Source organism: Leptosomus discolor, chromosome 1, assembly GCF_034619465.1.
Source record: "Leptosomus discolor isolate bLepDis1 chromosome 1, bLepDis1.hap2, whole genome shotgun sequence".
NCBI lineage: Eukaryota > Metazoa > Chordata > Aves > Leptosomiformes > Leptosomidae > Leptosomus > Leptosomus discolor.
In genome coordinates this window covers 143,280,300-143,303,915 of record NC_141391.1, presented here as the reverse complement: position 1 = coordinate 143,303,915, position 23,616 = coordinate 143,280,300, and the positions used below count along the sequence as shown (strand labels likewise).

The 23,616-nt window shown below is 41.9% G+C and overlaps 1 protein-coding gene across 1 annotated transcript; it reads left to right on the top strand.

Moving 5' to 3' along the window:
- The first annotated feature begins 267 nt into the window (after positions 1-267).
- Positions 268-20,362, top strand: STK38L (serine/threonine kinase 38 like). Its single transcript, XM_009956749.2, has 13 exons — positions 268-407; positions 2,279-2,330; positions 5,226-5,348; positions 5,922-6,005; positions 9,170-9,293; positions 9,819-9,973; positions 10,810-10,912; positions 11,705-11,766; positions 13,169-13,286; positions 13,708-13,831; positions 16,626-16,721; positions 18,624-18,715; positions 19,938-20,362. Exons 1-13 carry the CDS (start codon positions 274-276, stop codon positions 20,063-20,065), a joined length of 1,395 nt encoding a protein of 464 aa, XP_009955051.2. The 5' UTR covers positions 268-273; the 3' UTR covers positions 20,066-20,362.
- The last annotated feature ends 3,254 nt before the right edge of the window (positions 20,363-23,616 follow it).

Here is a 23,616-nt window from a genome sequence, read left to right as displayed (position 1 = left end):
GATTCAACCTTTGTTTTGCCAACATGTTGGTTTTTTGTTGTTTTCTTTTAGAGAGTGGGTAGTAAGTCCTCCTGCTATCTTGGGATAATTTTATAATACACTTTTAAATGGAGTTTCTTGTATCTAAAGTACAGCACCTTTCCTGTAAATTCTATAGCATCTAAGACTTTGGAAATGGAGAGTGGGAGAGGGGAATATATATATACTTTTTTTTTAATTATCTTTTTTCAAGTGAGTAATGATTTGACATGCTCTGTTTCAGTACATGTTACCATGGCGATGACTGCAGGGACTACAACATCCTTTCCCATGAGTAACCACACCCGGGAGAGAGTGACGGTGGCCAAACTTACGCTGGAGAATTTCTACAGCAACCTAATAATACAGCACGAAGAGAGAGAAACCAGGTACTGGCTCTGCTTCCTCTCGCCCTTCTTCAGCTTTTCTTGGTTGGCTTTTGGTGGTGTTTGTCCAAGAGCACTTTGATACGTGTAAAATGGAGCAGTTCTCTGAAGTTTTTCTGTATCTGGTAGCAAGGAGCTAATCCCTGAAGGCACAGGCTGCCTTTCAGCTGCTGGCTGTGCTGGTAGACCTGTGAATATCCCCTGCTACTGCACCAAGCAGTCACTGAGCGATGGAAGACCTCCACTTTTGATGTTCTCATACAAGTTACCTCCTCATCAGAGCAGAAACCACTCTGTGCAGGGTCTTATTTTGCAGCACACGTGAGGTTTCTGCTTCTGCATGGAGGGTTGGCGACCTCAGATCCCTCCGTGCACAGGGAATAAACTCTACAGAGGCAGACGCTGCAGAGCTGCTGATGGGTGGTAACTTCGTTGTGCGTAACGCAGTGGCTTGTGATGTCTGTTCATGCTCTGCAGCACGAAGCTCATGCCAAGACTTTTAAACTCTTGCAGAAGGGAGAGTATAGGAGGTAGGGAACAGGACTGATAGGAGAGGTGTTTGATAGGGGATAAGGAAAGGAGGCAGAGCTGGGAGTGGCCTGGAGTGGAAGTAAGGGGCAGTAAAGAGCATAGGGTTGGTGATGGAAGGTTTGAGAGGCTCTTGGGTGGGCAGGAAGAATTTTGGGAATAATGTAATAGAAAAATAAATAATTAAGAATTAAAAAATTCTTCTTGGGTGGTGTTGACTGGTACTCCTTGCGTGGGAGTATGCATTGGTCATCTCCACTTTAACTTCTCTCCTCGGTGGCCAACTCTGCCTCTGTTGTGGTGAAGTGCTACTTGAATTAAGTGCCAAAGCATCGAGCATTTGATTATAATGAATGTTGCATTTCAGATTGTCATCAGCATGTGAAATTATCATTCCTCTGGTAATATGTTTTTAATTGAGGGGTTTTCAGCCAAGCAGCAGGGTTTCTCTCTTCATCATATTTAGTCATTACCCCATGTAATTGGGTTGCTTCTAGTTAGGAGAACAGACTGTCTACCAAGGGCCTTTGATTTAGGGGATCCTGCTGTACTTCCTGAAGTGCAGAAAGACACCAGCAGCCTGGCACCCAGCCTTCAAACTCTTGGCTGCTGCTAGTGGGTAACCAGCTTTCTGAAAGCTGCACCCTGACAGTTGTAAAGAGGCATCCTATGGGTGGAAAAAGAGGGGTCCAGTAGACATGTTGCCACGTGCAGACCCCCTGCCGTCTGTGGGGTAGTCCCAGGCTTCACTTTCTGCTCTGACTCTCCCAGCGTGACGTGGCATAGCACCAGCTGGAGGAGCCCTGGGACTGGTGAGCCCTGGCCAAGGCAGGACACTAGGAGGAGATGATGATGAATCCAGTAGGGTAGAGTTAGTTGGCACGAGAGTAAGGGCAGCAGGACCATGTGTGCGACCAGGGAGAGGTCAGCAAGACTGGGACTAGGGGTCGAAACTGGAGCTGGCTGAGGTGTTGGAGGTAGACCTGAGATAGAAATGGTGAAAAAAACATGTTTACTCTGGTTTGTAATCCTAATTGGTAAAACCAGCCTTACTTCAACATGATTATATGAAGAAATAAAAGTTATTACAGTGATTGTATGTTTGGACCTTTAATGCCTAATTCTGCAAATATGTAAGTGTGTGCTTAAATTTGCTTAGACATTTTCAACAGCTTTGGACAGAAATGAGTAAATGGATGAAGTGGGCAGTAAGTCTTCAAATTTGCATTTGAGGCAAATTCTGTTGTATCTGGAATGTGTGAAGTAAATGCATTGTCTTGCTGCAGCGTTATGTTTGCTTTTAAAAAATAATTCAAAAAGCAGTCTCATGTTTTTCCTCTTCACAGGCAGAAAAAGCTGGAAGTGGCTATGGAAGAGGAAGGCCTTGCAGATGAGGAGGTAAATACTAGTTAAGTAACCTTTGAAGAAGCTGTTTGGGTTTAGAATTATAGAAGTTTGGGTTGGAAGAGACCTTAAAGACCACCTAGTTCCAACCCCCCTGCCATGGGCAGGGACACCTCCCACTAGAGCAGGTTGCTCCAAGCCCCATCCAGCCTGGCCTTGAACACTGCCAGGGAGGGGGCAGCCACAGCTTCTCTGGGCAACCTGTGCCAGTGACTCACCACCCTCACAGGAGAGAATTTCTTCCTTACGTCTAAATCTCCCCTCTTTCAGTTTGAAACCGTTACCCCTCATCCCATCACTGCCCTCCCTGATCAAGAGTCCCTCCCCACCTTTCCTGCAGGCCCCCTTGAAGTACTGGAAGGCCGCTCTAAGGTCTCCTTGGAGCCTTCTGTTCTCCAGGCTGAACAACCCCAACTCTCTCAGCCTGTCCTCACAGGGCAGGTGCTCCAGCCCCCTGGTCATCTTCATGGCCCTCCTCTGGACTTGCTCCAACAGATCTATGTCTTTCTTGTGCTGAGGACCCCAGAGCTGGACACAGCACTGCAGGTGGGGTCTCACCAGAGCAGAGTGGAGGGAGAGAATCACCTCCCTTGACCTGCTGGCCACGCTTCTCTTGATGCAGCCCAGGATATGATTTGCTTTCTGGGCTGCGAGGGCACGTTGCTGGCTCATAGTCAGGTTTTCACCCACCAGCACCCCCAGGTCCTTCTCGGCAGGGCTGCTCTCAATCCACTCATCGCCCAGCCTGTCTCTGTGCTTGGGATTGCCCCGAGCCAGGTGCAGGACCTTGCACTTGGCCATTTTGAACTTCATGAGGATTGCACGGGCCCACCTCTCCAACCTGTCCAGGTCCCTCTGGATGGCCTCCCTTCCTTCCAGCGTGTTGACCCCACCACACAGCTTGGTGTCATCAGCAAACTTGCTGAGGGTGCACTCAATCCCACTACCCATGTCACCAACAAAGATATTAAACAGCACCGGTCCCAATACTGACCCTCGAGGAACACCACTTGTCACTGGTCTCCACTTGGACATCAAATTGTTGACTGTGACTCTTTGAGTGCAACCATCCAGCCAATTCCTTATCTGTGGAGTGTTCTGTCTGTCCAATCCATGTCTCTTCAATTTAGAGACAAGGACATCGTGTGGGACAGTATCATCATCTACCTGGACTTGTGCAAAGCATTCATCAGTTGCTCTTTCCTTATCCACTATCACTGTAATCCCATCATAGCAGGCCACCAAATTTGTCAAGCATGATTTGCTCATAGTGAAACCATGTTGGCTGTCACCAGTCACCACCTCACATTCATGTGCCCTAGCATAGTTTCCAGGAGGATCTGCACCATGATCTCGTGAGGCACAGAGGTGAGACTGGCCTGTAGTTCCCTGCATCTTCCTTTTTTCCCTTTTTAAATATGGGGGTTGTTTCCCCTTTTCCAGTCAGTGGGAACTTCACCGGACTGCCATGACTTCTTAAATATGATGGATAGTGGCTTAGCAACTTCTTCTGCCAGTGCCCTTAGGACCCACAGATACATCTCATCAGGTCCCATGGACTTGTGCACCTTCAGGTTCCTTAAATGGTCTCAAACCTGATCTTCTAGTAGTTTTCACACTACTTCAAATTGGCATTTGAGGAGTGTACAGAAACATTAGCTAGCATGGCATTGTTTTATTTTGTAAATGAGTATTGCTCCTGTAACGTACTTATTAGGGAAGCTGTGAATATGTTTGAATGGCACTTGCAATAGCTAAGGCTTTTCATGCCACCCTTGGTTCTTATGAGACATACGGCTGCAGCAGGTATATAGCATGCTTTTCAAAGATTAAAATTGTTTGCCGTTATATTTGGCAAGGAAAAAATGTGAGATGCTCTTAGAAGTGGGTAGAAAGCAAAGTGCTAAACCTTTTTCTTGATTTAAACGAGAAAACTGCATCCAGTTTATTAACTGGACACATCCGTGTTCCATTCGGATAGGGATGAGGAGGGATCTCTGTCTGGTTGCCACCTCTCAGAACTTTGGTCAGTAAGTTGCTTTTCTGAGCCCATCACACCACGGCTGCGTGTACTGCCTTCAGGTAGGCAGGGAAATAAGTAGGAACAGTGCCTCGGTCATTTCCGACTTTGTGTGGCTGCCGTGTAACTTCTGGGAAGACGGAAAAGCGAGTGTGGGTGCGTAATGCCACCTTGTGGTTTTAAATGCCACTTTCATCCTAGTACAACATCTGGCAGGTGCCTGATTGATGGATCTCGTTAGCGGTCTCTGAGATCTCGGCGTCTTTGGGAGCATAGGTTGCCGTTTGTCTTCTCTCAGGGTGAATCCCATTGACATTTTTATAGAGCAAAATATATGATAGGATTTGGACAGATTTTTCTTTCACATACGAATGTCTGCATGCCATAAACCAAATGGATTTTGCTATAGGTAGTGTAAGCTGGATATCTGCTGCCTGTTAGGCTCCTTGTTGCCTGTCATCAGTCTTTTCGGTGGGGTGTAAGTTTCAGCTTTTATTGGTCCTTGACACTGCCTGAAAACAAGAGTCCTTGCCTTAGGTAGTGACTTTGCCTTTGGATGGATGTATTTTGTTTGAACCGGTATAATTGAGTTTTTTTCCTTCATTATTTTGTATTACTGTTTTTATATCTAAGTAATAAAAAAAAAAGAATAAAACAACCCCCCTCAAAAAATGTGAAACTGTGTCTGAGGCCTTTATATAAAAGACTGTGCTTCTGGATCGTACTTTGAGAAAGCCAGAAAGACTTTTCCTTTTACATTTTCTCTGTAATCCTAATGGGAAAGAGAATACTTCACAGGAAGGGAGATGGTATATCCTGACTTTCTACTATCAAATAACTTATAAATTTCTGTGTACGTGTCTCCTTAGAAAAAGCTGCGCAGGTCACAACATGCTCGCAAAGAAACAGAGTTTCTGCGACTGAAGAGGACTAGGCTTGGCTTGGATGACTTTGAATCTTTGAAAGTTATCGGAAGAGGAGCATTTGGGGAGGTTTGTGGCATTCTTGCTTGAACAGGATATGAAAATTGAATTGAACATTAAAATGAAACATTTTAATTACAGAATTAAAAGTTCCAGTTGGGGAGTTCTATTGCAGAAGAATAGCTATTTGAGTAATTGTGCAAGTGTGATAATGTAATGAATTACATGCTTCAATTTCTCAAGGCCCCTGGAAAGGCCCTTAGTTTCCAATAGCTTCCCAAACTGATGCTGCCCCTGAAACGATCAATTTGCAGTTGCACAGCTCCTCTCCATAAACATCCTCCCTGCCCTGTGTCACATCAGTTCTATCTGCTCCTGAATTTTAGTGTACACGATTTTACAGCTACCTGGAATTTACTGTGCCTGCAGACTTTTCCTAAAACAATAAATACTTCAAACTACCTGTTCATCACTAGCGTTAGTGTTGTATATGGTGACAAAATATTTCTTTTTTCCATGTTTCTAAATGCTTAAAAAAAGAACTTTTCTGTGCCCAGCAATTTTGAGCCTTCCAGTAGGTTCCATGCTGGGGTCTAGTTTCTGAGGTAGAGAAGACTGATTTGGTTATATTTCTTATTATAGGTACGCCTCGTTCAGAAGAAGGATACAGGTCATATTTATGCAATGAAGATACTAAGAAAAGCAGATATGCTGGAGAAAGAGCAGGTTTGTGTTTATATAAGTCCCCTAGATTTCAAACTTGCACGGTCTAGAAAATTGCTGAGGTTCTTTGTGGCAGATACTATTTGGTCATATCTTCCACTTTAAAAGCCCTGGTAATGGTATAGCTTTGCAGAATCATAGAGTCACGGAACAGTTTGGGTTGGAAGGGACCTTAAAGACCATCCCGTTCCAACCCCCCTGCCATGGGCAGGGACACCTCCCACCAGACCAGGTTGCTCCAAGCCCCATCCAGCCTGGCCTTGAACACTGCCAGGGAGGGGGCAGCCACAGCTTCTCTGGGCAACCTGTGCCAGTGTCTCACCACCCTCACAGTGAACAACTTCTTCCTTACAGCTGACCTAAATCTCCCCCCTTTCAGTTTGAAACCGTTACTCCTCGTCCTATCACTGCCCTCCCTGATCAAGAGTCCCTCCCCACCTTTCCTGCAGGCCCCCTTGAAGTGCTGGAAGGCCGCTCTAGGGTCTCCCTGGAGCCTTCTGTTCTCCAGGCTGAACAGCCCCAACTCTCTCAGCCTGTTCTCACAGGGGAGGTGCTCCAGCCCCCTGAGCATCTTCGTGGCCCTCCTCTGGACCCACTTGAGCAGATCCATGTCCTTCTTGTGCTGGGGGCCCCAGAGCTGAAAATGATACTCCAGGTGGAGTGTCTATGGAGTTGCTACCACCGTACAAAAGAATAAGGAGAAGTTAGGAAATAAGGTCATGTAACAGCATTTAAAAAAATATTTTTTTTACAACCGTTTGGGATAGTGACAAAGATATTTTTTTGTCCTCCCTTCCTTTATGAATGCAGACCTTATAGTACTTAACCTGTAAAACTGCATTTCAAGGCAGATGCTTCTTGAAAAGTAATACTGTGCCAAAGTAAAAACTGAGAGTATTTGATGTTTTCTTTTGATGGTTAGATGCCAACGGATGTCACATTGTTTATTGGCTTTGTTGTCCTTTGTTTTGCTTTTTAGTGAAGTCTTGCTCTGGTTTGCTTTGTTCTTGTTAGTTTGGTTTGGTTTTTGCTTTTACTTTTTAGTTAACAATTCACTGCAAATTCCTGGTAGGACACAGCAAGTACTTCAGCACCACAAAGCAAAGAAATCAAGTGTGGATGTGTCAAGCAAAAAAGGCAGATAAAAGAGGCCTTTTCCTTACCAGTCCAAACCTTACCCATCATTTGCTGTTATATTATGTTTCCCTGCAGTGGTACTTGTACTTCATTTTTTTCAAGCCCATGCCCTGAATATAGGGAACCAGAGGAGGAGCATGTTCTGCACAGCAGCCAGGATGTGTGTGGCCCTCTGGTTGAAGCCCTGCCCCTATTTCATAACCTGATGTGGCAAGAAGGCTGAGCTCATAACTCTCCGTTTAGTTTGGGACAGTAACTTTCCCTGGAGAGTGTTTAACTGCTGTAATTTTCATTGCCTGGTTTGTTCAATGGAAAGCAACACAGGACAGAAATACAAGAAAATTAAGATTTTTTTTTTTTTTTTTTTCCCAAGCCTGGTAGCACTGGGAGACACCCTAGCTGTTTTTTTAAGCAAGGTTTTAATATTATATTTTATAGCTACATTGAGGAGTGGAGGGTGGAAAGAAATATTTCCTAAAGGAGAATAGATAGAGGTAGGTAACGCAAAAGCTGGAGTGCCTGCTACAGAGAGAGAACCCATTGCCTTGTGAAACCCTGTGAAAAGAACGCACACGTGTGAAGGTGTTCCTGACCAGTAGAATTGGGGAAGAGTTGCAGCAGACTGCTGCTTATTGGAAATAGCCCTCGAAGCTGGAATAGTGGTACATATTTTCTCTCCAGAAGTTGTTTTCTGATGTATGAATAACGAAAATCTTACAGCTGTCAAGAAATATTTTTCCATGCGTATGTCTTTCCTTTCCCTTCAGGATGAATTCTAGTGAAACACACACCCCTCCTCCAATCTCCATTATTCTTAGTTTCCATTGAATTCACAGGGTAGCAGCGTGCTCTGTTTTTTCCAAAGCCTCAGCTGGGGCTGGAATATCCTGAGCAAGGCCATGCATTCCCAAACTCACTTGTCCCGGTCCAGCATCAGCAGCAGTGGTGGCTGTATCAGTTCTGGGCCAGCTTCATGCACATCGCTTGGAGGAATGGCTCCATCTTCTCTTCCCTTTCCCCCACCTTAAGTAGCCCAAGACCCTTACCATTTTTGCGCTGCTTTAATACTGGCTGCTGGCTCATTACTACCTGCTGTCATCCGTAAGGGCTGAAACTCATCCCAGCCCTTTTCCCAGTTGGCCGAGGCACTTGCCGTGCAGTTCAGGTACAGTTTGCCATGTATGCGCTTAGGAGCAGTCTCCGTGTAGCACCTGGAAGGGGTTCACACACCATCAGTGGTGTGTACAACGTGGGTTTGGGAACTAGACAGTAGTTCACTCTAAGTCAGGCATTTCTCCCTTCACAGCCACGAAGGAATCAGGTTTTACAGGAAGTCATTAGTTTAGACATTCTGTCACTCTTGCTGGAGAAGATTCCCCAGGCTTATCTTGCCAAGTTTAAACTGTGAGGTATCTGTACAGACGTAACTACTAGTTCTTCATTTCTTCGTATACATATGTGGGAAATCTGGTAACTTCTGACAGTGATCATAATGCATCTACCATTTTACTGCTTGGTTCTTGTATTCTTTAAGACCGGCTCTGTCCTTTCCCAGTAATTCCGGCAGTATTTGCACCTGGAATTGCACGCTAATTTTTTGTCTGAGCTTGCAGTAGGGACACTACGGTATAAAGCTCTCTGATGGTCCACTCTGTAAAATGTTACTATTTCATTTTAGGGTGTAGTAAAAAAGGGAGTTGCACTTTTCCACTAGCTTTGTCAGTTCTTTCCAACAAGCAAAAGCAGCTTCACAAGCTATGCTTTGTGTTTCTAGAGCTTGCTTCTGCAAAGTTGTGTGGACAGTTATTTTCAATGTTGAGTTGACTTCTGTGGGTTTCTGGTGGTTATTTTGTGAGGACTTTGTAGGATCTAGTAAAAAATTATGAAAAATGTGAATATGAAAAGAGCATGAAAAATAGTTTCTTTGCTAAAGATCGTGAAAATATATTGTAGGACTAGGAATATAATATGGTGTTCCTTGTTGAAATATTTAAATTGTCCTTTAATAATAGTAATTTAAAAAATTTTAGGTGGCCCATATCCGAGCAGAAAGAGATATTTTGGTTGAAGCAGATGGAGCCTGGGTAGTGAAAATGTTTTACAGCTTTCAGGATAAAAGAAATCTTTACCTGATCATGGAGTTCTTACCTGGAGGTAAGCTGTGTGCTATGGTGTTAGGTGATACAAATACTTCTTCCTTAGCTTTTGTTGTCAGCTTCATAAAATGTTAGAAATAAGTATACTGTGTAATTTGTGATAATAAAATTTTAACGCTGTTTTAAATGACGTCCAGTAATGTAACCTTCCCTTAGGGGAAGGAGAAAGGGTATGAAGGGGTGTTAAAACTGACTTGGATTAAATAATTATTCTAATCCAATGTTCTGCTTTTTACTGCTGAAGCTATTAGCAATAACTGTTTGTTTGTTTTTACTGTTAAAATTCACTGTGGCTTCCTGGGCTATCCAATTAAAATTCCTATTTAGGATTTTCAACAGTTTTACATCTAGATTACTAAAAAAGTATGTTGGGTTTGTAGGTCCTTGCAGTAATAGTTTTATATTTAGTAGCTATAAGGCCAGTTACAAGGTTAAATTTGGATTCTACTGGGGTTTCACATAGAATTAGTCTTGTGATTAAAATGTTCTGATTTCTAACCTGCATTTTCTTCTCTTTGATTAGGTGACATGATGACCTTGCTAATGAAGAAAGACACCTTATCAGAAGAGGAGACACAGTTTTACATTTCTGAAACAGTGTTGGCCATAGATGCTATTCACCAGCTGGGATTCATCCACAGAGATATTAAACCAGATAATCTTCTGCTGGATGCTAAGGCATGTAACGTGCACGTAAACTACCTGTGCTTCAAACATCTCACTCTGCAGATAATGCCATTTGTAGTGGTGCTCATCAGCAGGAACCAGTAGTGCCACGCCGGTGATTTAAACCAGCTGGAGTAAAAGCAGAAAACGGTCGCTATCTTTGTCTTGTAGAACACCAATATACTTAAACAAAGGAAAACTGCCGTTATTTATTGTTGGAAAGGCTTTTAAGGCAAACCTTGGTGTCCAGATGCTCATATTCATGCACATTAAAGACTGATACACTTAGTTACTTGAAAATGAATGAAAGCATGAAACATTCAGACAATGCTGAGTAATCGGTTCAATTCCTACAGTTATCTCATTTGTTTTATTACCCACTCACCAGCAGAAACACTCTGTTAGACTGACTATAGTGAGCCATGAAATGGACCCAGTAAGCACCATACACAACTCTGTAGACTATTTAGCACTGATGTCTGGAAACCTGATTAAAGCAAGGTTACCATCAAAACAAAACAAAGCAATTTTGTCCTGGAGGCTTTCTCAGTCTCAGTGGTATCCAGTTCAAAACAAAACCAGGCAAACTAGCTGCCCTCAGCTGTTGCAGAATTGTAGGTGTAACCATTCCCAGGAGGTAATAACCTGTTTGAGAGAAAACACACTCTTGCAGTACACCAAGATCGAGTCATTGTTTGCCTGCTTATCCTGGATTAGGTAGTCCTGTGCAAATCCATCACAGCCTGAGAAGACACATGCAGTTATTGAAACTTTCTTTTTCAAGTATTACCTTTTTAAATTATGTTTTCATCTTCTCTGATTTTTTTTTTTAATTTTTTTTTTTTTAGGGTCATGTTAAACTGTCTGATTTTGGGCTATGCACAGGTTTAAAGAAAGCTCACAGAACCGAGTTCTACAGGAACCTTACACATAACCCACCAAGTGACTTCTGTAAGTATAAGGTGTCCTAGTTAAACATTTAAATAGTTTGGAGCTGCAGCCATGCCACATGGTAATTTATTTCTGCTGGGATAAGCAAGATTGGTCGGGCTGATTGCATTTAATTGGAAACTGGAAATGCAAGTTCCCTGGGACATGAAAGCATTTCACAGGAAAGAAATTGTGATTTCTGCAGTGTTAATGTATTTTTATGTTCGTACACAGACACAAATACACTTAATGTAATGTATCTATTTTTTAGTATATTTTTCATAACAATGTTAGTGAAGTTACAGAAATGCTCTTTCAGAAAGGACCTGGGTTTCGTGTGCCAACTCACTGAACTCAGTGACAATCTCATGAAACTTTTCATAAGAGTAAAGTTGTTCGTCAACATGCCTTGGTTGATCCACATTAGCGTTTTATTCTGCGCATGTAAAATGCCTCTGCAGTTCTTCTTGGATTCATCCCTTGTTGCTTAAAAAGCCATCGCCCGTATCTGAATATACATTGCCAGCTGCTGTAACAACAACAACGGCTGTTAATCTCAGATCAAGCTGCAAAACTTTTAGCAAGTCCTAATTTAGAGTTGCTGATCATGTGTCCTACTTACATGAGTTTCAGCTGCAAATTGGACAGTAGTTGTTCATTATCATTTTCCCATCTCCAGTTATAATCAAGTATTTGTTTCTAGACTAAAGCGTTCTAAAGATACAAAATATTCTTTGAAAACAGAATGTTATCAATCTTTTCTTTTAATGCTCACAAATGCATTTATTATCTAATAACTATTTTGTGAATTAGCATTTCAGAATATGAATTCAAAAAGAAAAGCAGAAACATGGAAGAAGAACAGGCGACAGCTGGTGAGTTAATACAATTATGTATAAATTTTTTTGCTTTTAAACTATTTACAGAGAAAGTTAAACAAAACCTCAGCATTAATGCTGCTGGCTTTTAAAAACTGAAAGGCTGCCATCTGTTACAGATGTCTTTCTCTTGAAGCCCCCAGAACGGCAAATAACTCAAAAGAGGGTGGTCTAGTGAGTCCAATTGTGGAATAGCTTGGAGATCAGGGTTGCTTCGTCTGTCTGTTTTCAGAGATGCTACTAGCAAGACCCCGCTCTTCTCTGTGCATTTGTTTCCCTTGGGAGCATCTGGACTGACTAACTAACCTCAGGTGTCAGCAACCACTTAGCAAAGCTGTATCTTGAGTTTATCTCCTAGACTGACCTGGTATTGACGCTGTGTGTGAGCTCCTGGGTTTAATTCCTGCGGTTCAGTGTCACCAGAAGATGTGTAGCTGCATGGTTCTTTTTTTCAGAGAATTGTGGGGAAAACTTGTTTGCCCTGCTGAACGGGAATATGATGGAAAGGCAGTGGAGGGTACTGACACTGGAGTGCTACGGCATGGATTCATAGTGAAGAGTGGTCAGGCAATAAAGGGAGCTCTGGCATTAGCTGAATCAAAAGAAAGTGTCTGTCAGCCATGGCGTTTCAGAATTTCAGCTCTGCTCGTGACTTTTCACCAATAGCAGTTGCAAAAACCTCTGTTTTCAAATTTTGGAACCTATTGTTTTGTACACTCTGTTTAAAAAGTGATATGCTGCAGTATTCTCAAAAAGCTTTTGGCTTGTTTTTTTCTTTCCTCATGAGACATAATGAGATTACATTGCAGTCATGCTGCCTCATAGGGGCTGTATTTCACAGCCCTTGCTCCCGCTTGGAGTTAGACCCCTGAACAGGCTACATCTCCAGGTCAGTAGAGGTGGTGAAGCTGAAGCTAGATGAATCATGAGACAGTCCAACAGGGAGAATAAAAGGCCAAAATGACAACTCGTATCAACACCATTTGAAAAGGGCACATATTCTTGGGTTTCCACTTGTTCAAAACTAAATGTCTCTGCTCTGTTCAATAAACTGAAGTATTTTTTGTTTCTGGTCAGACAAATGAAATTAAAGACTTTTCTGGCAAAACTGGTTTTGGTGGACTTCTGGATGTTTGTGGGGTTTTTGTTGGGTTTTGGTTTTTTATTTCCCCCCGCTCCATGCAAAATTTTGCATCCATAAAGAGAAATTCCCAAATAGCTAAAGATTTGATCATTAGCCAGGGTCATCTAGGCTGCACATTTAAAAGGTTACAAGCATGGGGCAAGTTAAGCATTCTCGTCCATCCAAATAACAAGATCCTATATGATTCCCAGGAAAAGTTTTTTCAAAGTGTACTGTAGTATTTATATTTTAAAGACTTTGTTCTTTTTTTTCCAGGCATATTCCACTGTTGGAACCCCAGACTATATCGCACCAGAAGTATTTATGCAGACTGGGTACAACAAGCTGTGTGACTGGTGGTCTTTGGGAGTGATTATGTATGAAATGCTAATAGGTATGTTACAGACCCCAACTTAAGAATCATCCAAAGAGTTCAAAGGTAACAGGGTTATTTAGTTCACTGAGTCTGATCCCTTGCATAGTGGAGGTACCACAATTTCATTCAGTTCTGCCTGAAGTAAGCCCCAAATTCAGCTTCCAGAATACTTTCAAGTCTTCCCACCTTTCCAAGAAGACAGCAAGAGATGATGCCTCAGTTAGTTGTTTCAGGGACTAACTGTTCACTATTAAATGTTTTTGAGGTTCATTCTCATTACTTGGAAGTAATAAATTAACCTTTAATATGTTGCATTACAAAAGAAAACTTTTGGCTAGTACTGCTTATTAGATTTGGGAGCTGTGGTGGCCAAAGCAGAGGCTCAGGTCGCTTTCTTCTTCTGGGAAAAGCTTGTTAATTTTTCTATTTGTTTGTGCAGGGTATCCACCTTTCTGCTCAGAAACACCACAAGAGACTTATAGGAAAGTTATGAACTGGAAAGAAACATTGGTATTTCCTCCAGAGGTGCCCATTTCAGAGAAGGCAAAGGATTTAATTCTAAGGTCAGTAACAAAAGCTCACTACTGGCTACTCACCCTGACATGTCATCTTCCACTAAGTTAACTTTCTGTCCTGCATGAAGGAAGCTTTAGATTGGAGGGAGAGTTGGTTTCCCCTGTGTCACCATCCTTGATGGATTTTTGTAGTCTTTTTCTCTTTGCCATTTGTTTTAACATGAAGGAATTAGATGTAATGATACTGATTTGTACCATGGTATCAGGAGAAACAGAGTAGAGTGGGGAGGAAAAGAAAAAAAAAAAAGGAAAAAAAAAAGTGATTAACACACAGTTTTTATCTTCTGAGAGGGAACTAGCACCTACCAGCATTTAATGCACTGAACAGGAATCTTTGGATGTTTTGGATTTACTTACATTTTCCAAAATTACAGTTTTTACTCCATTCAGTTTGCATTGAAGTTTATGTGAGGGGTTTTGCTGTCAAGGTTAGGCAGAATGCTCTCTTGTCCTGGGAGGTTTGGGGGGATGTGGTTTTTGGCTTTGGTTTGTTTGTGGTTTTTTTCCTCCCCAAAGATAATATTACAAGCTTACACAATTTTGTTACAGGCAAAAAGGGGAATGTACTTCATAAGCAGAGCCAAGAAATTATTATTAGTCTGAGCAGTGCTCCAGTAGCGTACAACAAATGGTTATTCCTAATCCAGTTACAGTGATACTAACAGTTCAAGCTATTTAATTATTGCTAATCCTGATTAATAAGTTTGTGTATAATAGTTTTATTATTATGTTTTCAGTATCTATTTCTCTAGTGTTCTGCTTAACCTCTCCTGCCTGGTGTTGGCATGCTGAGTTCTTTCCTGGAAAGAGTACAGTGTTTCTGCTGAGGATTTCTTCCTCCTCAGTCTTGGCTTATGTTTGGGGCATTTTTACATATTTCAGGCAGTTTATTTGTTAACAAGTCTTGCTTATGTATTTACTTATACAATGACTACTTGAATTTATTAGTTTTTCTCCATATATGGATGGATTTAAAGTAGGGTAAAATTTTTTTTAGTTAAGTATAATTAAGTAAAATAAGGTCAAAACTGCAGGTTAGGCCACAAACAGCTGGCCATTGGGTTCTTTCTCCATTACAGCTTGGACAAGTTAAACAACATATATTTCAACTTAAAGGAAGTTGCAGACAAAGCTAAAGGATTTTTTATTTGTATGGATACAGATAAAACCAAACTAAAATAAGCTCAAGTTCAGACGAAGCCTGACAAATCCTGAGACCTGGTCAGGCTAACTGTTGTTACAAGGTTTGAGGTCTATTATTAGTACTTGGCATCAATCAACTTGAGTAGAAATACAAGCAGGTTTCCCCCCCTCCCCGCAAGTGACACTCAACTACAAGTAAAAGAACATTACAGTCTATAATTGGAGACAGCTTATAGCCTAACTTGCGATGCTGCTAAATTACCTGCTGAAAAATTCACTAACTAGTGAGGTGACCTTTTTTGTGTTGCAATGCATTGATGGGAAAAGTGCCTTGTGAATCTGGATGATGAGATCGTGTGGAGAGATTGAGTCTAGGATAACTAAATCAACAACCAGAGGCTTTGCTCATCAAGGCAAACAGGATTTCATTTAACAAAGGCCAGCTGACTTTCAGAGCAACAGGAGGCCTGCATCCCGATGCTACCAAGTACTCCTCATTTCCAGGAGGTTGTCAGGTGACTCCACATTTGGCAAGACCAAGCTTTTTGTTTAACATGGGTGTTTTTTCCTGTTATTGTAAACCTCCATGTGTCACTGTTGATACCTTTTGCCATCCTCAGAGAGACTACAAGGACGGTGTAAAAATACAAAGCAGTTACATCTTTGCTAGCACATACAAAAGATAGCTAGGATTTAATGAACTGAGGCTAAGCATTGGTATGCTCACCATCTCCTTGATGAGATACTTTTCCAGCCAGCTAGGCATTGGTCCAGGCAGGCATCAGTCCAGGGAAGGAGGGTCAGCTTCTACTGCTCCCTGGTACAAATCCCCGATGTCACTGAGTTGCTGTCAGAGAGCTTCCATCTCCCTATTTTTCTTCTTTAGGATTTTATCTTTTTCCTTGTTGGTGTTTTTCCTCCTGCCTACTTGAGCAGGTAACAGTCCCCACCTCAGCAATCCTGCCTCTGTCTCCAGTTTCACCTTTTTCTTCTTATTGCCTCTACAGACTTTCTCACGGCTGCTTCTCATAAATTGATAATTTCCTCTGGAGTCTGAGCTGAGGTTATGCAGCTGGGCCGTACAGTAACAGCCTTGGGTCTTTGTACCACCAGCACCTGGACCTCTAAGGAGAGGAAAGAGGGGGTGAAGGGAGAATAGGGACATGGCATGTTTTGAATGTGCCGTTGTGGTTCCAAAATGTGACGTTGGAGAGTAGGCCTACTTCACCAAGTGTATCTGTTCCCATTAGTTTGACTTTGAAACATGGATTTTGAATGGTTGAGAACGTGCAGAGGAGTTTTCAGTACTAGAGGCTTAAGCCTCCATTCCAAACTATTGTTATAGGGCTAGAACTTGCAGCAATTTTTCACCAACCTTGAAGATGGGGATGCAATGGCTTAGAAAAGGTGTAAGTTACTGTCATCTTAGCTTTTTGGTTTGGGACTCTAACAATATTCTGCTTCTGCTATTTCCCTTCTTTCCTAGATGCAACAGGCTGCTTTTACGTTACCCCAAGTGATGGAACAATTTGAAAGAACTTCTTCAAATCCCTGATACGGGATACCGTGGCAGTTTTATTTGCTGTTGCTTCTGTCTGAATTTATTGTAACACTCCCTTTATTTTTTCCACTTTTTCAGGTTTTGTATCGACTCAGAAAATAGAATTGGTAGTAATGGAGTAGAAGAAATAAAAAGTCATCCGTTTTTTGAAGGAGTGGACTGGGGACATATCAGGTATGTGTGTGTGTGTGTCTATATATATACACACACGCATTTTTGTAGAGAAAATTAAAGCCGTGAAAGTAAGAATTTCATATACTATGATGTCAAGAATCATTATTTCCAATTTGTCTTTTATTTTGAAAGACAGCTAGGTGGGTGACAGCGCAGGTTTTCAGGCCTTGCTGACATTCTTTGCTGATCAGAGGTTTTTAACTGTTTTGAGATGCCTCAGATTGCCCCATAGTGCCCAGGATGGCAAGAAATTGTGGTAAAAGGGCTGTGTTATTCCTGATGTATGCTCTGATATCAGCAGAGAGCTCCTCTTCCAGTAGTAATGGACTCTGCAGCTACTGCTATAATTGAATTTTTCTGTAACAGGAGCATGAGGAAAGCAAACTCTAGTCCAAAAATGCAGGGGAAAATAGATGAATGAAGAGGAGAGGCAGCATGTAGGAGGAAGACACAGGGCATGTCTTTACTGCACACTGCAGATACTACACCGGAGTGAACCGGTATGTCTACAGATCACTGGGCAGAGGCACTGACTCACCTCAGAGTCACAGCCTCTGTGGCCAAATTCTGCTGGGCCAAGCCTGGGTAGAGGGCCTGGCTCAGGCAGCCTACCAGTTCCAGCCTGAGCTTTTGCCTGCAGATGCTGAGCTACATCTGCACATACCCAAAGCGGGTAACACCTTTAGAGCAGACTTTGGTGGCCCTACAGATACTCTCAGTTGAAATGATGATCCGCAAGGCGGGGGACGAGCTGGGAGCTAAGGGAGACCCCAGCATCTGCACTGGCCAGGGTGCAGCCCCACAGGGTCTGAGCAGGGTGGGCAGAGAAAGGAGCTGGTAGAAGAGTCCAGCAGCCCTGGACAAGGCAAGGGGGTGAACCACACTGGGGTCCATCCAGGGCATCAGCAGCAGGAGGTAGGGACGGGGACAGCAGCAGCAAGAGAGCTGCTGAACAGGAGAGCTATTTAGCTCCCTTTAAGGTTAGAGGTACTCTGCTTTTTCAGTAATACTGCCGTTTTCTGCATGAAAATCCATACTGTGGGCATGTGATTTTCCAGCTCTTGTACTTCTCATTTCCTCTGGTGTAGACAGCCTCATTTAATTTATCTTTTCAGTGTGGGAGACATTAATAAGCAGCAAGAGCAGTAACGTATCTGTTCATGCCACATTTGGCAACCTGACAAAATGGTTTCCCTGTTCCACCCAGAAGTGGATTTAATTGTAATTGTAGTAATTACAACCGTAATAAGTTTACAGGTGTAAATTGATGACTTTCCCACAGTGCCAGGTTCCAGTTTGAATGCTTTCGTGGGACAGCATTTAAGCAACTTCGAAAGCCACCTTAAAAGTTCTTAAAGGGCTGCCTAATTGTTGAGCTAATAAAGCAGTAATGTGTCAGAGCCAACCTATTTCGGATGAGAGATACTGGTGACTAACTGTCAGAAATAGGAGCTACAGTTGAAAGGTATTTGGATGAGGTCCAGACTGATGGGCGCTGAAATTGTAAAGCAACACATCTGATGGCTCCAAATGCAAGTGAAATCCTGCTCGGCTGGGTAGGCTGGGTTTGTGAAATGAAGGTAACCACAGTGGTTCTTGGTGACAACCGAGATCGTACCAATAGCTATATGGCAGATAAGCGTGGAAATGCTGTTTCAGTTAATGGGAAAATTAAGTTTTCCCCACGTTTGCCAAGAAGATCCTAATGCTAGATAGGAAACCAATAAATCTCCCCATGATGTCAGCAAACAGGCAAGTCAGATACATCTCTGATGGACTCAGTGGAACCTTTGTGCTTTAAATTAAAGGGATGTTGTAACTGTAAAAAGCTAAGTTAAACAAAATTAGAACTTCATATCTTTTCCCAGTATGCACTATTCTGGCATTTATTTCTATTTGCAGGGAAAGACCAGCTGCAATCCCTATAGAAATCAAAAGTATTGATGATACTTCCAACTTCGATGAATTTCCCGAATCTGATATTTTACAGCCAGGTGAGACTGCTATTGTAAATTCCAAGTTTCTATCTATGATATGCCAGAATATTCCACGGATGCTTTTGTTGTTTTTTATGTTCATTGTGTTGATACCAAATCAAGGTAATATACAGACTTGATCTAGAGACTTTCATTTAAATATAAATGTATACCTATGATCTCTCATAGCTTCTACTTCCTTAGAATTTTGGAGGGTGAAAAAAAAAAAAACCCACAGATTTTAACAGTTAAATCTATTAGTAAAAATAGTTTGCATATGTAGTGAGCACAGAAAACAGTACAGTTTCCTACCATACAGTCTGTCTAGCCCAATTCTGGTAAAACATTACGCACTGGTTTTCTTTTGATCTTTAATGACTGTTGAGTTTCATGCCAAACACAAATGTTCACATATTTGTGGGCAAAAATTTTCAGGCAGATGATTATTTAACACAGTGATTTATGAACCTGACTGGCTCTGCAAATCATTTATTGGCAAATAGTAGGAAACTTTTATACATAAAAGGCTTGATTCTCTGACATGCCAAATTCTCCCAGCTCCCACTGTTTTCAATTACTTATTAATGGCTTAAAGATAGGCAGCTATATAACAATGATTAATTGATGACAGATAAGTGTAGATGTGCTAACAACCATAAGAATTATCAAAAAGCTGGATTTTTTTTCTGAAACGGCTTTTATTTAATGGCAAGGAAGTTCGGCCTTTTAATGCAAAAAGCAATCAATCTCCACTGCCTAAGTTAAGCTGGTTAAGTCCATATTTGGATAATGCCAAGTACATTTGTACTGGTTTTGGCATTTCAGACCCTCTGAAAATGTTACTGTGTATCTAGAAACCCAAATACAAACTTTGATACTGGTGTGTTTGGCATCTTGACTTGAAAATATTGTTATAGAACTCTAAAAGCAGCAACCAGAGAGCCCACTGCAGTGAATGTCCATGTGCAGCACACCAGCCATGTGGGCTCTTCATAGAATAAAAGGAGGCTGTAGAAGCCTTGATGAAGCTTGAGATACATGCTGAAATGGTAACTCTTCTCAGACCATTGACAAAAGGCAACTGACCTGGCTAGAAATAGGCTTTCTTCAAGGAATTTCTGCTGATTAGAGAAGTAGGAGTTCAGGGCTGTTCATGTCAGTGCTCTGTGAAAAGTCCTCTTAGAAGCAGTGCTGGTTTTAATTGTTTTGTTTTGTTTTTACTTTTGTTTCTCAATTCTAGTGCCAAACACAACGGAACCTGACTACAAATCCAAAGACTGGGTTTTCCTCAATTATACCTACAAGAGGTTTGAGGGGCTCACGCAGCGTGGCTCGATCCCTTCCTACATGAAAGCCGGGAAGTTGTGAAACAAAACACAGACCCACAAAAGAAATAAAAAATATAAACCTCAGGTAGCTGCATCACCAGACCCGCTTGGCGTTAGTTATCAATACATTGACTCTGGTGCGCATCAATTTCACAAGGAAATTCTACAGGATTAGGATTTCTAAGACTACTACAGGAATTAGTTGGCAGTGCCAGCTGGCTTTTTTTTTTTTTTAATATTTGAATATTTTTGTTAACTTTATTATACGAAGGTACTGGAATAAAAGGAACGTACATCCCTTTAACTGCACTGCCTATGTGTGTATAACGGTTAATTATGCCTCTCTGTACTGTGGCTTTGTTTGTACTGTAAACCATCTAATCCACCCAGGAGTAAAACATATCATTTTATGCAGCATTGTTATTATACTGCTTACCTGGTGGGTTTTAGATATGCAGTATAAAAAACCATTGCCCACACTTGCAAAATGTTCTGAGCAGTTGCTCAAGGGTGTTCCAGTTGTGGTCTGCAGATACCCCATGAGTGTGGCAACATCGAATTATTTTAAATAGCAGTGTCCTGTGGGCCTACTGGTACCCTGCCTACCCTTGCTTCTCCCCACTGGAAGGCTTTATCAGCCGATCATCCCTTCCTCTCTTCCTTTTTCCCCTGTGTGTGTTGTGGTGAGGGTCCCTGTGATCTGTTTAATGGTATTTCTGCTTTAAATGCTAGTTGATGGGTATTGCTTTTCAAGATGATGATGTTGCCTGTTGGCAGTTTCAGAAGAAAGAGGGAATCTGAGTAAAAAATGTACATATTTTTAACAGAAGGAAAACTTTCTGATACCAAGTTCTGAAGAGGTGGCAGTTTCCAGGACTGCATTCCTGCCTCTGCTGTAAAGCAGGTCATCTTTTCGCTACTCATAATTCAAATAGCCTTTTCTGTCTGCGCAAAACGTATTCTAGAAAAGTGATCAAATTGCTGCGTTTCCTTTTTTGTCTCCCTAAGAAGTTCCAGGCAGAAGGGATCCTGCTCTAGCCTTTTCTTTCCAGAATATCCCATAGCAGCCTCTGCCAAGCTAGAGGAAACAGAGCACCCCACTAGACTCAGACTCTCCTGTGGGCTCCATTTTCTTCTAGTATCTCCTCCTACTGTGGACCATGGGATTACAAAGGATCAGCTGAGTCCGCAGCCCAGGCTTCCAGGAACTACAAACAGCCACAACCGAATTGGGCAGAGCATCTAGATGTTATTCTCTCCAGTCTGCAGGATGGTGACAAACTGATGGCAGAGATGGGTCTCCTTCTCCGAGGTTGAGGAAACTGAAGCAGAAATCCCTCCATATGCAGGGTATGAGTTTGCTTCTCAGCCCAGCAGCAGTTCAGGACTGAGCTGCACTCCTTGAACAGTTTGCAGTTATCTGGTCACTGGCAAATTTATCTCTATCTCTGCCTGTACTAGCATATTATCTGCAGTACTTTGAATCTATTGCAATACAGTAGAGATCTTTGATGTCATTTTGTGGTTACAGAAGAGGTTTACAGCAATGACCGATTCCCCAGTAACTGAACAAGCAGAGTCACTGTCTTCCTCCTCTGGACACGAGTGAAAGGCACTCTAAAACCTCTGCAGTGCCCATCGGAGTGAAGCACAGGGTATTTCGGCATACAACAGGAAAGATTCTATTAGACTGGCTTTTGCAGCAAAATGGACTATTTAGAAAGCCATGACAGAAATATTTATTGCCATTAGGCACCGTGGTATCAGCTGTTCTGAATTGTTTGTATGCATTCAAAACACACTGGGGAGTTAAGACCATTTACCAGCAAGACTTCTGTGCGTCGGTGGCTTACTGATGTGCATGTAGTCTTCCCTGATCCAACAGCTACTGGGTTCCTCAAGGGCTTCAGTGATGTCTCTCCTCTAATATTTTGTCTCCCTTCAGGCATCTAATATGTGTTATTTATACTGCATTTCTACAAAAAAAACCTGTAGTCATCAGCTCATCAAAGAGGAGTAGCCAGTGCCTCAGCGCCCATCCAATTTATACAGTGTTACATCAGAACATGGCTAAGCTAAACTTACCTAAATGCTGGGCTTATGTAGGAACAGCTCATTCATCTCCCAGTTTTTCTTCACAGACTTTACACTAACACCTCTTTACTGCCATTGGGGCAAGATCCCTCAGAAATTCTCCAGTGTTGTTCTTAGCCTTGTCAATGTAGTGAAGCTCAACCTGTATCCGTCCAAAAGACTGTCCAAAACCACTAACTCACTTAAATCCACCTTTACACTTTCAGCCTTCGTTCTGACAGTGCCCTAGCAGCTTCTGAGGCTTCTCAGGAAAGGAAATTCCTTTTCTAAGGTCTTCATTCTACCAAGGCAGAGGAGCTTGGGCAAAAAATATCAGAGATGTAAACTTGGCCTCAAAGGACACTGCTATTCAAAAGAGAATTTTTGTATGTTTTGATTTCCAGTCTCATTCATGGGGTGCTGTGTGCACCAGAAGTGGAATTCCTCCAAACGACACATTTCAAAAGACCACAGTAACCCTATTTGCGTAATATAAACAGTCTTTGCTTGAACTTGCTAAGACAAGATAAGTTTCATGGAAATGGCAAATGCTCAGTAATACTGGTGTGTTTTTTTTTTTTTTTCCTGTGGGGTTTGGGGGAGGGAAGATAAATACACAATTTAAAGCTATCTATTAAACAACTATGTCTGTACATACTCACTGGTTTACAAACTTGGGAAAAAGTTCAACCCTTACCTTTGTAACACTAAAGATAATACTCATTTAAAATGGCAGATGATTAATCATATCAGTGCTCACATAGGAGTTACATCCATAGGGAAACAGCCTGCAGCCTATTTAGCATAAACTCCTGTATTGTGGTAGTTGATTTTATTTTTTTTAAACATAGTATTATTTTAATCAGTAAGTAGAGTTAAACAAAATATTAACTACTGCTTTTAGGATGGTAGATTTTTTTTTTAAAGGTGAAACTGTGACACTGTAATGGATTGAAGAGAAGAGAAGGCTTATCTACATTGGCTTTCAAAAAATGGAAGTGCAACATATCTTCTGTTATTTTTGTCTTATTCCTTTGGACGGTTGTGTGTTTTTCCTTTGGCGTTGTTTGTCACTGTGCCATTTATTTTTCTTGTTCTTGGAGTACCAAAGATCCTGAAATGGCTTGATGATTGCAACCATGTGAAAATTTATTTTCTGGAAGTATGTTTTGTTAACTTCTGTTAAAACGTGGAATTGTGTATGCAAATCGTTATCAGAGGTTTGCTGTGAAGTTAACCTATTCCAGCAGGGATTTTCCTGTGTGCTTTGATGGAAGTGGGCCTGAATCCAAATTCTGGATCTGAATACCCTGAAACTGGGGAGGAAGCTTGGATTGGGAAACTCAGCTGAGCTTCTGCACTTTGTTCCATCTCCAGTCAGCGTGAGTGAGTGGCCTTAGGTACAGGACATCAGCAGAGGTTGTTTCATGTGCAAAAGGAGTTGAAAAAAATTGCCAGCATTCAGAAATCAAATATTGTTGATACTGCATTTGCACTGTTAAATTTGCCTTGCTGGAG

Excerpts from the sequence above, each read along its gene's own strand:
- STK38L (XM_009956749.2), top strand. The coding sequence starts at position 274 with ATGGCGATGACTGCAGGGACTACAACATCCTTTCCCATGAGTAACCAC. Across the intron at positions 408-2,278 it reads CACGAAGAGAGAGAAACCAG|GCAGAAAAAGCTGGAAGTGG; the intron begins GTACTGGCTCTG and ends TCCTCTTCACAG. Across the intron at positions 9,974-10,809 it reads ATCTTCTGCTGGATGCTAAG|GGTCATGTTAAACTGTCTGA; the intron begins GCATGTAACGTG and ends TTTTTTTTTTAG.